The following is a 14,270-nucleotide window of genomic DNA, read 5'->3' on the forward strand; positions in this document are numbered from 1 at the left end:
AATACGTAGTACATAATTTTGTAGAATTGTTAGTGAATTCTAATAATATAACTTAGACGGTTGTAGTTAGAGACGATAAGTAAATTAACAAGAATACAATATATCCTCAATATGATAAAAAAATAATAATAATAATAATAGTATTATTGTATTAATACACTTAAAACTATGTATTCTTTGTCTAGATTGACATGGAAAAGTAATAATTGTACATGCCTTATCGTGGGTATGCAATTAATAGTTATCATCTGAGAGTATCTGCACAGATCTTATTTTAGACTGTCACGTGATCATCTTGCGCATCGATTTTACAGGCACTGTGGCTGTCCTCATCGTTACTGCGCCAATGTATAGTTACGCCTATAGTTCGTTATCGGTCTTTTATTATTTTTATTAGTAAGAAGCACGTTAGACTTGTGATTAGTTGATAAGTAAAATAAGAATATTACATGTTATCAATAAATGTTACACAAATACAGTATTATTGTATTTTTTCCCCGCTTTTTGCATCGAATTGACAAGATGCGGAACTACTTTCTGCCCAAATTTTGGTTACACCCACTTCGCCATTTTCTACTCGATGAGTGCATTGTCACGAAGCTACAGCTAGCTTTAGCTTTTAAAAACACATTAATGTCGCTCAGAACACTTAACGTGTATCGGTTCGAATTGGCTAGCAAATTTTCAACCAGGTGCTAAGTACAACGTTCACTGAGCAGCGCGTGGCGTGAGAAAAATTAAAGGTAACGCCGTTTGGCTGGCAACGTGCGTTGCTGCTCGTTGGTCGACAAAGACGACTGCACGGTCGCACATTTTTCTTCTTAAATTGGAAACCTGCCGGCTGACACATTGACGTCCACCGTGCAAGAGTCGAAGACCGAGGAGATGGCGAGCTCCGTGGGGAACGTGGCCGACAGCACAGGTTGGTTTCGTTTTGAAATCTAAAATGGCGCAAGTAATGTAAAGAAAAGAGAAACTGTTCATAATTTTACACGTTGATGTGAATGAGAATGGTGTAAAATGTGAAGATTTTGGTCTGCGTCATGTATCAGATTGGTCGTAGAGGGTTGGCCATTACGTAATATTAGGCTGCTGCTTACCTCAGTTGTTAGTCATGCTATGGCGTTTTAAACAGAAAACCCTGTAATTGTTAGAAACTAGATTGATTGTGTAATACTCGTTTGTCACATGAAATTATTTGTCTCTTATGTCCCTTTCTGCAGGTTTTAATGGGTTTCAATTCCTCCTCTATTCCCTCAATGTCATATGCAGGATTAGTGTAAAAAGCAATAATTTAGCATTGGTGCTAACTGCTAAGCCTCTCTGAATATAAATTGATGCTATGCTGTCACCCTCCCTTATTTGTTTTCACCCCATGCATGTTTTTTGTCATCATGTCAAATTAAAGCGGCAACATGTTTTATAGGCAGCATGCACATTTTAAGTCAAATCATTATCAAGCTGTCTTCTTTCAGTGCTTTGTTAAAGCCGTTATTCATGCATGGAAAAAATGCCCCTCTTGATTGAATGGCCAATTTAAGAGGTTGTTTTAAGTTATTTTTTTAAATCGTATTTGTATTGAACTAATTGTTAATTTACCGTTCAAGGACAACCATATCTTGCGTTTTATTGACTATTTAATATGTTACCATTATTTCTGATTTATTTTTCATTTGTCTGCCATTTTCCATCCATCACATCTAATGTCTTGTTTTCCCCCTCCCCTCCGCTCCTTGGGCTGTGTTGGTGCTCCAGAACCGACAAAACGTATTCTTTCCTTCCAAGGGTTGGCCGAGCTGGCACATCGGGAATACCAGTCGGGGGACTTTGAGGCAGCCGAGCGCCACTGCATGCAGCTGTGGCGCCAGGAGCCTGATAACACAGGCGTGCTGCTGCTCCTGTCCTCCATTCACTTCCAGTGCCGAAGGCTTGACAGGTGTGTTGGCCAACTTCAAGGGTCCGATGTAACAGGGTTGTCAGTCACGATTTCCTCTGTCATCAAAGAACCATTTTCTGGGTTTTGCCTGCTCGAGAATTAAATGTCTCCTAGCAGTTGAGGCAGTGGCTAAGATCTTTCTTTGCAGGTTTCCTAATGAAATTATTCTTACATGTTGATGTTGTTATATACTGCCGGATGCGTCATCTGTTTTTTTGTGTGTTGTTTTTCCATTCAGGAAACAAGAATTTGTTCACTTGCCGACTTTGACCCATCTGTACCGTTTCTGACCCAACAGGTCAGCTCATTTCAGCACGCTGGCCATCAAACAGAACCCAATGCTGGCCGAGGCGTACTCCAACCTGGGGAACGTGTACAAGGAACGGGGACAGCTGCAGGAGGCCATCGAGCATTACCGCCATGCTCTGCGACTGAAGCCCGACTTCATCGACGGATACATCAATTTGGCGGCCGCTCTGGTCGCTGCAGGGGACATGGAAGGAGCGGTGCAGGCTTACGTGTCTGCATTACAGTATAACCCTGTAAGTCGAATGCCGCGTCATCAACTCGGATCAAGCCGCCACAGTTGTTTGCAAAAATATTGACGTGATTTGTTTCTGTTTTGCAGGATCTTTACTGTGTGCGCAGTGACTTGGGCAACTTGCTTAAAGCGCTTGGGCGCTTGGAAGAGGCCAAGGTATGTCATCCTGGTCTGGCGTTTTGAAATGCGGTGTTTTGATTGTTTTTCTGTGTGTTGTTTTTTTTTTGTGTTGCCCCTCCTACTAAAGCCATCCTTACTCCACTGACTTTTTTTTTTTTTTTAACAACTAGAGCCCCTCATGTTTACCACATTTTTCCTAGTATATTTCAGAAAACAATTTCCCCCCCCTCTCACTGTAGAAGTGCGTGTTGCGTACTTGTTAAAAAAACTTTGGACTTTTGGGCCATAACTTGCCTAAAGCCCATGTGAGTAAACCTAAAAAAATATATACTTTAGTTATTTTTTTATGATAACACATTTTCCATAAAATAAAGATTTTGCCAACATTTTTTTTAGTTTTCCCCAGTATTGAAGACTTATTTCCCTTCAACCCCATATATTACCATTTGTCCTAATCCCTTTTGTTTACCTTGACCTTTGACTAGAGGTCACCCTCCCCTTACCCCTCCTTTAGGAAGAAAGGCTCTCTTAAGTCAAACACTTGACATAATAATTTTTTTCCCCATGTATTTGATAGTTGACTGTGGGGGGAAAATGCTGGCTCGGTCTGTGAAGAATATATGAACTGATAAGAAAGTAGTTTATATTTGCAGTGCTAAAGATGAGATGGTTTGTAACCTCGTCACTGTACTCCAGTATTATCTCCAGTTAATGGGCGTTACACTCGTTTCCTCCCCTCCCATTCACACTGAGAACTTTTCGGCTTGTATTTGCCACTTCAGTTCTTTTCTGCTTCTATTTGCCACTTCAATTCTTTTCCGATTACATGGGGGGGGCTCCCTGGGTCGGGTCAAATCTGGAGGTGTGCAGTTGTCCCAGTGGTTACAGGCCCTCTTATTTTATGCTAGATGGGGGGGTTTCAAGGGGTGGGGATGGAGTATCAGGGAGTGTCAAGCTCCTCTGCTCTGTCACTCCACCCCCCCGCGCGCTTGCTAAGGTTTGGTGGAATGTACGCGCCTAGAGCTCTCTTCCTGACCTTTCACCCTTCTCCCAAAAGTGCTGTGAAGCTCTTCAAGAGTGCTTTTCATGCGCCCAGTCTTGTTTTCAGTTAACTTTGTCCCACTATGCCATATCGAAACACCATTAAATAGCCTACCATTTAGTTGTAAAAGTGTAAACGCAGGTACCCTTCAGCGGTGCCTTCCATTGGTGTCCGGCAGACAGCTCACAAAATGTACTCCACCACCTGCGTCAGATGCGGTTCGAAAAGGACAGGCGTGCGCAGCAACAGCGATGACTTCTTCATTTCAGAGCTGTGGAGGCTTCTAGATCCAAATAAACCACAGACTTTTCTCCCTACCCTATTGGCCAGGATTCAAGAGAGCAGGCATATTTCCTGAAAATGCTAAAAGGCAGAAAATCGATGATTCATCCTTTTTCCATCTTGCTTCAGATATGTAATTTCCCCCAAAGCAATGGGATCAGTTCATTATGTTTAAGATCAAGCCAGTAACTGCCCTCCTGTAGCAACAACTGAATTAAATTCTTACAAATAATAGATCTTGAACCGACCAGCACACAAAAGCCTTTCTTCCCCCCACCACTACCCCAGAACATGTTTTGGGTTTTCTTTTAGACTAAACATCTTTTGCATGAATGGATACTAAATATAGTCTGTTATGTTGGTTGTGTTTTGGAAGAACCTGCTACATTTCCATATTGAAAGACAAATGCATTGTTTATCAAATTTACTAACAATGTTGTTTCTGATTTTGTCTCTTTTGGTTTTTCCTCAACTGAAATTGTTGTATAGAAGGTTTCAGGTGGGTGACACTATTCCTGCGTAGGTGCCCGGCGGAAAGGAGCACTAGGGGCAGCCTCAGTCTTCTCTTCTTCCAGCCAGCCGCGGCCACCACTCTGACAAAGTCCAAAAATATGGTAACGGGTTTGTAACAGCCAACAAAAGAATAAACAGAACAAAAAACAAAAAAAAAAACTCACTTCACGCTTGAGCTCCTCTCCTGTGGGCATCTCTTGAAGAGCAAATGGAAAAAAAGTAGCAAAAGAAATGATAGTAAGCATTTTTAAGACATGCTTATACTAATTTCTGAATTCTATATGAGTATAAAGAAGCTTGGAAGCCGTAATAGTGAAAAACAAGTAAGGACGCTCTAACTCTTACATAACTCTTGATTATTTTTCCAGTTTTGTTTTATTTTCCCCTTCTTTATTGAATTGCAGCGCTCTGATGATGCCGATACTGCGCCGTGAGTCTACAGTAGCGCAGGGGCTGCGCAGCGATGCCCTCCTGGCAACTAAAAAGGCACAGCGCGCCAGCATGCGACCCCTTGCCCAATCCCTATTGCCTCTTGGTTGCAGACCTCTCTACCCCTAAAACCAGCCTCGCCCCAAAATGCCCCAACATCTCTCAAGTTTGGTCACGTACAAGTTTGCCCTCAACAGTCCCTACTGATTTTGAAAAGATTCTCAAACGATGCGTCATAACCGCGGCTCCTCAGTCGCAATTATCCAAAGAGATGGTGGCTGTGCGTGCCAGTCTGGTGCGGCAGGTTCTCTGCCAGGGGGCGTCGGTCTGTTGCCGTAGCACCAGGCAAAGCGAAGGCCTCTGCCAGGAGCGAGGCTGCGCAAGCGCGGCGCATTGTGGTGGTGGCAAATGGCGAACCCCGCGCGCCGGCGGAATTTTGTCGCGCCCGCATTTCAGGGACCGTCACCTGCACAATCGGTTCACCATCGCAGGTTGTAAGGTGTCGCGGCAAGACGGACTTGGGTGGTAGCTTATCACGAGCGGTTTGAAAGGGCGGTGTAAGATGGATGTTAATTTTGCCACCAAGCTTTTCAAACGGTGGCCATAACTGCGCGATGAGGGCCGATGTGTGGGTGTCGGTTGGATCTGCGCAGCGTAGGAAAAAGCAATGCAGCTTAGCGCAGCAGACCTACGCGCACGCGAGCCCGTGCTGTAGACTCACTTTTTGTTTTGATGGAGATGAGTCACTAATTTTTCTTTCTCTGCCCTTTTTTTGTTTGTTTTTTTTGCTTTTATTCTCAACCTTTATTTTATTTTATTTTACAATCCCTTGTCCTCCTCCTCTCTGTACTACTCCCCCCTTTCTTTCTATCCTCTTCCTTTCCTGTTGCTTTTTCCATTGGGAACTCAAGGCTTGCTACCTGAAAGCCATTGAGACTCAGCCCAACTTTGCAGTGGCTTGGAGCAACCTCGGCTGTGTTTTCAATGCCCAGGGGGAGATATGGTTGGCCATACACCATTTTGAAAAGGTATGTTGCTTTATTTTCAAATACCTGGATCTGATCGTTCCAAATGTATAAATATTTATACCTGTACTTGTGTGTCAATGTTTAAGGCAGTGACACTGGACCCAAATTTCCTTGATGCCTACATCAATTTAGGAAACGTTTTGAAGGAAGCTCGAATCTTTGACAGGTCAGTCATCTCAAGTTTTGACATTTTTGTTTGTATTCTTTATCTAGCCTCAGTAATCACGTTAGTTTGAAGACACTCAACACAGTTGTGCACAATTCAGCCTTGTTTAAATGTGAGTCTTAAGGATGTGTTGTGTTTCCAGAGCTGTGGCGGGATATTTGAGAGCCTTGAGTCTAAGTCCCAACCATGCGGTTGTTCACGGAAACCTGGCTTGCGTCTATTATGAGCAAGGCCTCATTGACCTGGCTATCGACACATACCGCCGAGCCATTGAGCTTCAGCCTCACTTTCCAGACGCCTACTGCAATTTGGCAAATGCACTGAAGGAGAAAGGCAATGTAAGTCATTTTACTCAGGAGCACCGAATTGACCAAAAGTTTGGAGGATCTGTCCCGTCACTGACAAACTCTGCCAATATCTTCCCAGGTGTCTGAGGCGGAAGAGTGCTACAACACAGCTTTGCGTTTGTGCCCGACGCATGCAGACTCCCTCAACAACTTGGCTAATATCAAACGTGAACAGGGCAACATTGAGGAGGCAGTTCAGCTTTACAGGAAAGCGCTAGAGGTACGACTTGATGATTTGTAAAATGTCAGTTCAACAGGCTACATTTTTATGGCTACAACCAACGACATGTTTCCAGGTGTTCCCAGAATTTGCTGCAGCTCACTCCAACCTGGCCAGTGTCCTGCAACAGCAGGGGAAACTCCAGGAGGCCCTCATGCACTACAAGGAAGCCATTAGGTTTGTAGTCATGTACTAATATACAAAAATATGACTGATTGTCACGCTGTACCTGAATGTGTTGTACAGGGATGTGATTTTTCCGCTAATTCGCGGAATTCCGCTTTTTTTATTACCCCCCCCCCCCCCCAAAAAAAAATCCGATTTTTTTTTTTTTGGGGGGGGGTTTTGTAGTTCATTGTGTATGCACATGACTCAGACAGATAACATCTTCTGCTATAACAAAGACATTTGTGGTATGCTCTACAGGGATGTGATTTTTCCGCTAATTCGCGGAATTCCGCTTTTTTTTATCCCCCCCCCCCAAAAAAAAAATCCGTTTTTTTTTTTTTTTTTTTTTTTTAGTAGTTCATTGTGTATGCACATGACTCCGACAGATAACATCTTCTGCTATAACAAAGACATTTGTGGTATGCTCTTAATATGAGTTACTTTTCATTTGGTCATGATACAATTATTTGTTCATGAAATTTGAACTCTTCAACATTATTTATGTGTTAATTTAGTAATAACATTAGTTAGATATGATGATATTCTCAGTGATAGTTTTTAAAAGCAAAGGCAGTCCAATGTTTTTGAATGTGACTGATTTTGAGTTGACTAAAACTGCCCTTTTATATGGGATAGTTCAATATACATTGAAAATTTATGCTGTTGTTTTGTCTATTTCTTTGTCATGTGATTGAAAGTACTTAAAAACACGGAAAACCCATGAGCTCCGGGGGGCCTCGCCCCCCTTGTCCCCCCACCAGGGGCACTGCCCTGGACCTAGCTGGGCCCCAGACCCCCGGCTAAATTTTCAGATAATTTCACTTTGGTCAAATCACATCCCTGGTTGTATGTGATAATGAAAGTATGTTTTTAATGATAATTTACCTCTATTATATACAGTTTTGACCTAATCTGGTGCGGGAGAACATGATACCCGGTCACACCTGAACTGTACTTATGTACAGTAATTATGCCGTTCACAGACGGTGCTAACGCTTTGTGTGTGATTTGCAGGATTAGCCCCACATTTGCGGACGCCTACTCAAACATGGGCAACACGCTGAAGGAAATGCAAGATGTGCAGGGAGCACTCCAGTGCTACACCCGTGCCATCCAGATCAATCCTGCTTTCGCCGACGCTCACAGCAATTTGGCTTCAATTCACAAAGTATGCGTTATTAGACCTTCATTTTGACTGTAGCACCTTGAGTATTATAATAATATATTCAACTTTTTTGGTGGCGTTTGTTTGTTAGGATTCTGGAAACATCCCAGAGGCCATTGCATCATACCGCACCGCCTTGAAACTCAAGCCGGATTTCCCTGACGCTTACTGTAACCTGGCACATTGCTTGCAGGTTGGTGGCGTTTGTTTATATTGTATCCTTAACATTTACATAATCACTCATCGGGGATTGTTTTACTATGCTTTGTGACAGTATTTTAACTTGGGGTATTTCTGCCTATGTTTTTAGATTGTGTGCGATTGGACAGATTACGATGAGCGGATGAAAAAACTAGTGAGCATTGTCGCTGACCAGCTGGACAAGAACCGCTTACCATCGGTGCACCCCCACCACAGTATGTTGTACCCACTGTCTCACGGCTTTCGCAAGGCCATTGCCGAGCGCCATGGGAACCTTTGCCTGGACAAGGTACACAGTCTCTTCAAAGCAAGTAACATTTGACTTGTTGATGGGATTGGTGGGTCTTGGTGGAAGTGACTGGTGCCACTGGGTTGCAGATATTGAGGTTTACACTAGATCAACATTGTTTTTAGATTTATGTAGCCACTATGCAACTTTCTAATGTAGCTTCTAAAATGACCTCCTCTGACTGCCGTTTCTACACGTTTGCTTATTGAACAGGTCAACGCGTTGCACAAACCTGCCTATGAGCACCCAAAGGATCTGACGGCCAGTGGTGGACGTCTGCGTGTCGGTTACGTCAGCTCAGACTTTGGCAACCACCCGACTTCCCACTTGATGCAGTCCATTCCTGGGATGCACAATTCTGAGAAATTTGAAGTGAGTGACTGTAAACGCTAACTTGATCAGTTATGAAATGAAGCTGCGAATGTTATGATGTCATTATATTTTTGATAAATTATATCATCATAATTTGATGATAATTTATCTTAACTCATTCACTCCCAAACAATTTCACTGAAGCAACCCCTTTCGCTCCCGGCTGTTTGACTGTTTTTTGACTGATTTTGCAAGGCCCACAGAATATTCTGTTCTATTGCTATAAAAACATGGACCAACCAAAAGAAAGTTTAGAGTCTCTTCTTTTATCAGAAAATAAAAGTATATTTCTATCTGTTTCCGTTTTGCAGCAATTAGCATTAGAATATAGCCAGGTTTCATCGTTATTCACAAATCCGTTTAGAACTGTGGGGAAACCAGCTTGTTTGCAACATGGCCCTGGTTGATCTCTTATACTCTGCTGCCACCTGCTGGGCGTTTTTGTAATTACTACCATTTCTTCACCCATACTCTTCAGTTCAGAGACTGCATCAAAGCCTTCTGTATGCTCTAGCCTATAAAAACCAACAAACGCATAAATATGTCTTGGGACACTAAACATATTTATAGCTTTTTGGGAGCAAATGAGTTAATTATGTTTATTTTCCCTTTCACTCCCCAAGGTGTTTTGCTACGCACTGAGCCCTGACGACAGTACGAACTTCAGAGTGAAAGTGATTGCAGAGGCTCATAATTTCACAGACCTTTCACAGGTAACTTACTCTTTTTCCTAATGATGGTCATGGCTACAAATAGCCGTGTTGAATTGATGTTAAAATAAAGAAAACGTTCTCTTTAAGGATTTGTACTGACACTGTTATTTCTACTTGTAGATTCCTTGTAACGGCAAGGCAGCTGATCGCATTCACCAGGATGGGGTCCACATTCTGGTCAACATGAATGGTTACACCAAAGGGGCCAGAAATGAGCTGTTTGCCCTTCGCCCTGCACCGATTCAGGTAAGGTCAACGTCTGAAAGAATGAAGCCCGTTTGGCTTGTTTATTTTTTAAATCTTTTTTTTATAAAAGTCATTTGGTTTTCTCGCCCGCATTAGTCTATGTGGCTAGGTTACCCTGGAACCAGCGGCGCTCCCTTCATGGACTACATCATCACCGACAAGGAGACATCGCCTGGGGAAGTAGTCGAGCAATATTCTGAGAAGGTTGCCTACATGCCACATACCTTTTTCATTGGCGATCATGCCAACATGTTTCCTCATCTCAAGGTTTGTTCTGCCTCCATGCGCTGTCATTATTTTTTTTTTTTTAGATTTTGGCTTAATGCTCTTTTTAACCCAAGATTTTGTACCCACAGAAAAAGGCAGTGATTGATTTCAAATCAAATGGCCACATCTTTGACAATCGCATCGTTCTCAATGGTATTGATCTGAAGGCCTTCTTGGACAGTCTGCCGGATGTCAAAGTGATCAAGGTAGATTCCATTTTTGAAGGTGGAAGAAAAGTGATGAGAGTAGTTTTTAAACAACACTGATGGAAGTGGAGCACTAGTCCAGTCGTGACAATTATTCCTGACATCTGAATAAGAATGACTTCTTTTTTTTTTATATATATAATTTGGACAAGATTTGTAGCCCTTGCAACTCAAACTTTTGTGTTGGCCAGATGAAATGTGACAACAATCAGGAACCTGCTGCAGACACAAATGGAGCGTTGTCCATGCCGGTGATCCCCATGAACACGGCTGCTGAAGCCATCATCAATATGATCAACCAAGGCCAAATACAGGTCACCATCAACAGCTTCACCGTCAGCAATGGCCTTGCCACCACTCAGGTATACATTAGAATAAGATAGTTATTTCTATCCAACCAGTCCAAATGGACATTCAAGCGGAAGCCCTGCACCCAATTAGAAGTGTGTTGAGTTTGTTTGATTATTCGAAACTACATTCGGAGACATTCCTATTTCAGTTTTTCTTTAAAAAAAAAAAAATGTGAGTGTATGTTCCCAAACTGTTACTTTCTCTGTGTGTTCTTAGAAATTATTTTCACCCCCTTTTCAGATCAACAATAAAGCTGCCACGGGGGAGGAGGTGCCGCGCACAATTGTTGTGACAACCCGCTCCCAGTATGGTCTTCCAGAGGACTCCATCGTTTACTGCAATTTTAACCAGCTCTACAAAATTGACCCCCCAACCCTTCAAATGTGGGCCAATGTAAGTCTAGAGCTCCCTCTACACTATAACATTAATACCAAGTGAAGGGAAAAGATTTCTTTTAAGCTTGTGTTTTGCAACTCCTCTTTGCTCCAGATCCTCAAACGTGTACAGAACAGTGTCTTGTGGCTGCTTCGGTTCCCCGCTGTGGGTGAGCCCAACATCCAGCAGTACGCTCTGAACATGGGCCTGCCCGCTTCTCGCATCATCTTCTCGCCGGTGGCCCCCAAAGAAGAACATGTTAGGAGGGGCCAGCTGGCTGACGTGTGCTTAGACACGCCCCTGTGCAACGGTCACACCACAGGCATGGATGTTCTGTGGGCTGGAACACCCATGGTCACGATGCCAGGTGAGGTTTGGGTTATTTCAGAGCAAAACACACACTATTTCTTAAAAAAGTGGAAGCCAACTGTAAACATTTCTATATGTGACCTCACTAGTCTAAATATGACATTCTGATTAACTCATTCACTCCCAGCCATTTTCACTGAAGCAACCCCCTTTGCTCCCGGCTGTTTTACTGGATTTTGACTGATTTAGCAAGACCTTTTTGCTTTAAAAACATGGAACGTACCCAAAGAACGATTAGAGTTTCTTCTTTCATCAGGAAAAAAGTATATTGTATCTGTTTCCGTTTTGCAAGGATTAGCATTAAAATTTAGCCAAGTTTCATCTAATTTCACAAATCTGTGGAAAACGAGCTTGTTGCAACATGGCCCTGGCTGATCTTACACTTTGCTGCCACCTGATGGCCGTTTATTGTAATCACTACCATTGCTTTAAAAGTAGTACTAAGGAACATTTCAACCTTAACTCTTTGACTGCTAGACGTTTTCAGAAAAGGGATGCCGTGGGTGCCAGCCGATTTAAGCATTTTTGACTGATCTTTCAAGGTCCACAGAAAATTATGTGTTTGGACTATGGAAACACACATACTACCAAATGAAAGATTGGACTCTCATCCGTCATCAGAAAAAAAAAGTTTGTTTCTACCTTATTCCGTTTTTCAGTAATCAACAATAGAAAATGGTTAGTTTCACCTCTGTTTTGAAAAAAAAAAAACGTCTTTTAACGTCTTTGGCACTCCTCCATAGGCTTTTACTAAACGTTATTTAACGTTTTTGGCAGTCAAAGAGTTAATAAAATATTTTCATAACTTTTCTGAAGAAGCTTCAACTTAAAACTATTTGAATGGTGCCTTTGCCATGGCCTGAGGAGGTCTACTCGGTATCATTTCTACTGGCACGAAGCAACTTTGAGGAGGATGGTAAGAACACTGCCACACAAAAAACTACAAATGTGCTGACTGCTTTATGGCAAAAGTCAAAAGCTACCTCGGATGAAAGGTCTGTCAAGGACCAATATTGGCCCGGATTTCACTCGCTGGAGTGGGTTAAAAAAACAAAACAACGCAATGCACTTGGCCTCATCCGTCAGGCATAAAATTACCGCTTTTGTCCATATGGCGTCACCATAATCAACGTAAACTGAAAGTTTCTTAGTGTTGCCTTAAGCGATCTCTTCAGTTCAGAAGCAGCATCAAAGCCTTCCGTATGCTCTAGCATAAAAAACATAAAATGTATAAATGTTTTTGGGAGTAAAGGACAAAGTATTAAAAAGTTATTTATACATTTTTGGGATTGAATGAGTATATTTTTGGAATATGAGTTATGAAGCAAAAACCACTCAGAGCACACTTTAATTTCTGAAGCTGCGCTGTGATTGGTTATTACCTGAGCAACATTGATGTCATCTTCAGTCGACGGCAAGTGGCAAAATGGCCGCCCCCTGAAATGGATAAAAACGGCTGCATTTTGCTGCTTAACTCATATTCCACTAACACAATTTTAACCAGAATAACATATTTAGACTAGTGAAGCTGCATAGAACATATTGTCAAAAACAATTGGGGGGTTGACTTCCCTTTTAAGAGTGTATAAACAATTTCAATTGACTAATTGTTACCAATCACATCCTTGTGAAGGTGAAACGCTTGCCTCGCGAGTGGCTGCTTCACAACTCAGCTGCCTTGGCTGTCCGGAACTCATCGCCCATAGTCGACAGGACTACGAGGACATTGCAGTCAAACTGGGCTCTGACATGGAATTGTAGGAAGACATTTATTGATTGATTCACTTTTTAATGTCAAACTTGTGGCTGATTGATCCCTTTTCGTTTCCCTGTCGCCAGCCTGAAGATGATCAGGGCACGTGTTTGGAAGCAGCGCATCTGCAGTCCTCTCTTCAACACCAAGCAGTACACGATGGACCTGGAGAGGCTCTACCTGAAGATGTGGGAGCACCACAGCAAGGGCAACAAGCCGGAACACATGTTTCAAGTGCACACAGTAGAAACCGGCGACAGCGCTTGAACTGGAAGCCCTCCCACAACTTCTCACAAAATACCACAGTGTTTCCGCCCCGCCATCTTTAAGCAGTCTAGTTTGAATGGTTTACTCGCAGCCCTCTGCTGTGAATGTTTGTGCCGCACACACACTTCAAAGCCGGGGAGGGGGGGCAAAGTGTCGTGAACACAGACACGTTTATCCCCTCCCTCGTCTCATTCACGTTTTGTATCATGTGATTTTGTCCGAGACTACAGAAAAGGAAAGCATGAGACTATTGAGTGACCACTGAACACTTAACTACTCGGATCAGTAGAAGTACTCTTCTGTTGGCGCGTGTGTGTGGATGTACAGGACTAAGTGAAGTTTGTGGCACAAATATCCGACCCTTATAGTTGTTCTATTTATGAAAGGAGCCATGATGTTTTTTTTGTTTTTTTTTGTATGAGAATGTCGCACCATGGAAATTCTTTTCAGCTTTAAGTGTTTCATTTTAGATTGCAGATTATCTCCAGTTCCTGTGGGGTAATATGACATCCTCTCCTCACCAAATCTGAAATCTAGTTTCATTTTGATGTTGTTACACTGCTTACTAACATCAATGGCCATTTGGATGAAGTTCAAAATTGCAGTATAGCTGAAAGAGCGGATTGATCTTGTTTTAAATCACACCGAAGGAACAGCCTAGGTAAGTATTTTCTTAGCAGTTTTGTTTTTGTAAAGTCTTGAGTTTGTTTATTGCTCTGTTATGCTTTGCTCTGAATAGGGGGGAAATAAAGATGGCAATTTGAAACAGAAATGGCTCTTGAAACCTTTCTTTGCGTGACTATAGTAGATAAACTGAGCAGTATATTATACCTAAGAAGGGATGGAAGAATAAACATGAAGCAACTTCGAGGGAGGGGCGAAAAAGGAAAATTGGAACGAATTT

General features: G+C 42.4%; 1 protein-coding gene across 4 annotated transcripts; it reads left to right on the plus strand.

Moving 5' to 3' along the window:
* The first annotated feature begins 551 nt into the window (after window positions 1-551).
* On the plus strand, window positions 552-14,138 carry LOC144059698 (UDP-N-acetylglucosamine--peptide N-acetylglucosaminyltransferase 110 kDa subunit). 4 transcript variants are annotated; one of them, XM_077578964.1, is made up of 22 exons: window positions 552-922; window positions 1,756-1,936; window positions 2,235-2,478; window positions 2,565-2,633; window positions 5,775-5,891; window positions 5,978-6,057; window positions 6,200-6,395; window positions 6,484-6,624; window positions 6,701-6,801; window positions 7,807-7,960; window positions 8,049-8,150; window positions 8,268-8,465; window positions 8,661-8,819; window positions 9,443-9,532; window positions 9,653-9,778; window positions 9,875-10,045; window positions 10,135-10,251; window positions 10,443-10,613; window positions 10,843-10,995; window positions 11,092-11,344; window positions 12,980-13,103; window positions 13,186-14,138. In XM_077578964.1, exons 1-22 carry the CDS (start codon window positions 886-888, stop codon window positions 13,364-13,366), a joined length of 3,165 nt encoding a protein of 1,054 aa, XP_077435090.1. In that variant the 5' UTR covers window positions 552-885; the 3' UTR covers window positions 13,367-14,138. The 4 variants fall into 4 exon arrangements, with proteins under 4 accessions (XP_077435090.1, XP_077435091.1, XP_077435092.1 ...); XM_077578965.1 differs by having other exon boundaries at window positions 8,268-8,447; XM_077578966.1 differs by having other exon boundaries at window positions 1,786-1,936.
* The last annotated feature ends 132 nt before the right edge of the window (window positions 14,139-14,270 follow it).

This window comes from Vanacampus margaritifer, chromosome 10, assembly GCF_051991255.1.
Source record: "Vanacampus margaritifer isolate UIUO_Vmar chromosome 10, RoL_Vmar_1.0, whole genome shotgun sequence".
NCBI lineage: Eukaryota > Metazoa > Chordata > Actinopteri > Syngnathiformes > Syngnathidae > Vanacampus > Vanacampus margaritifer.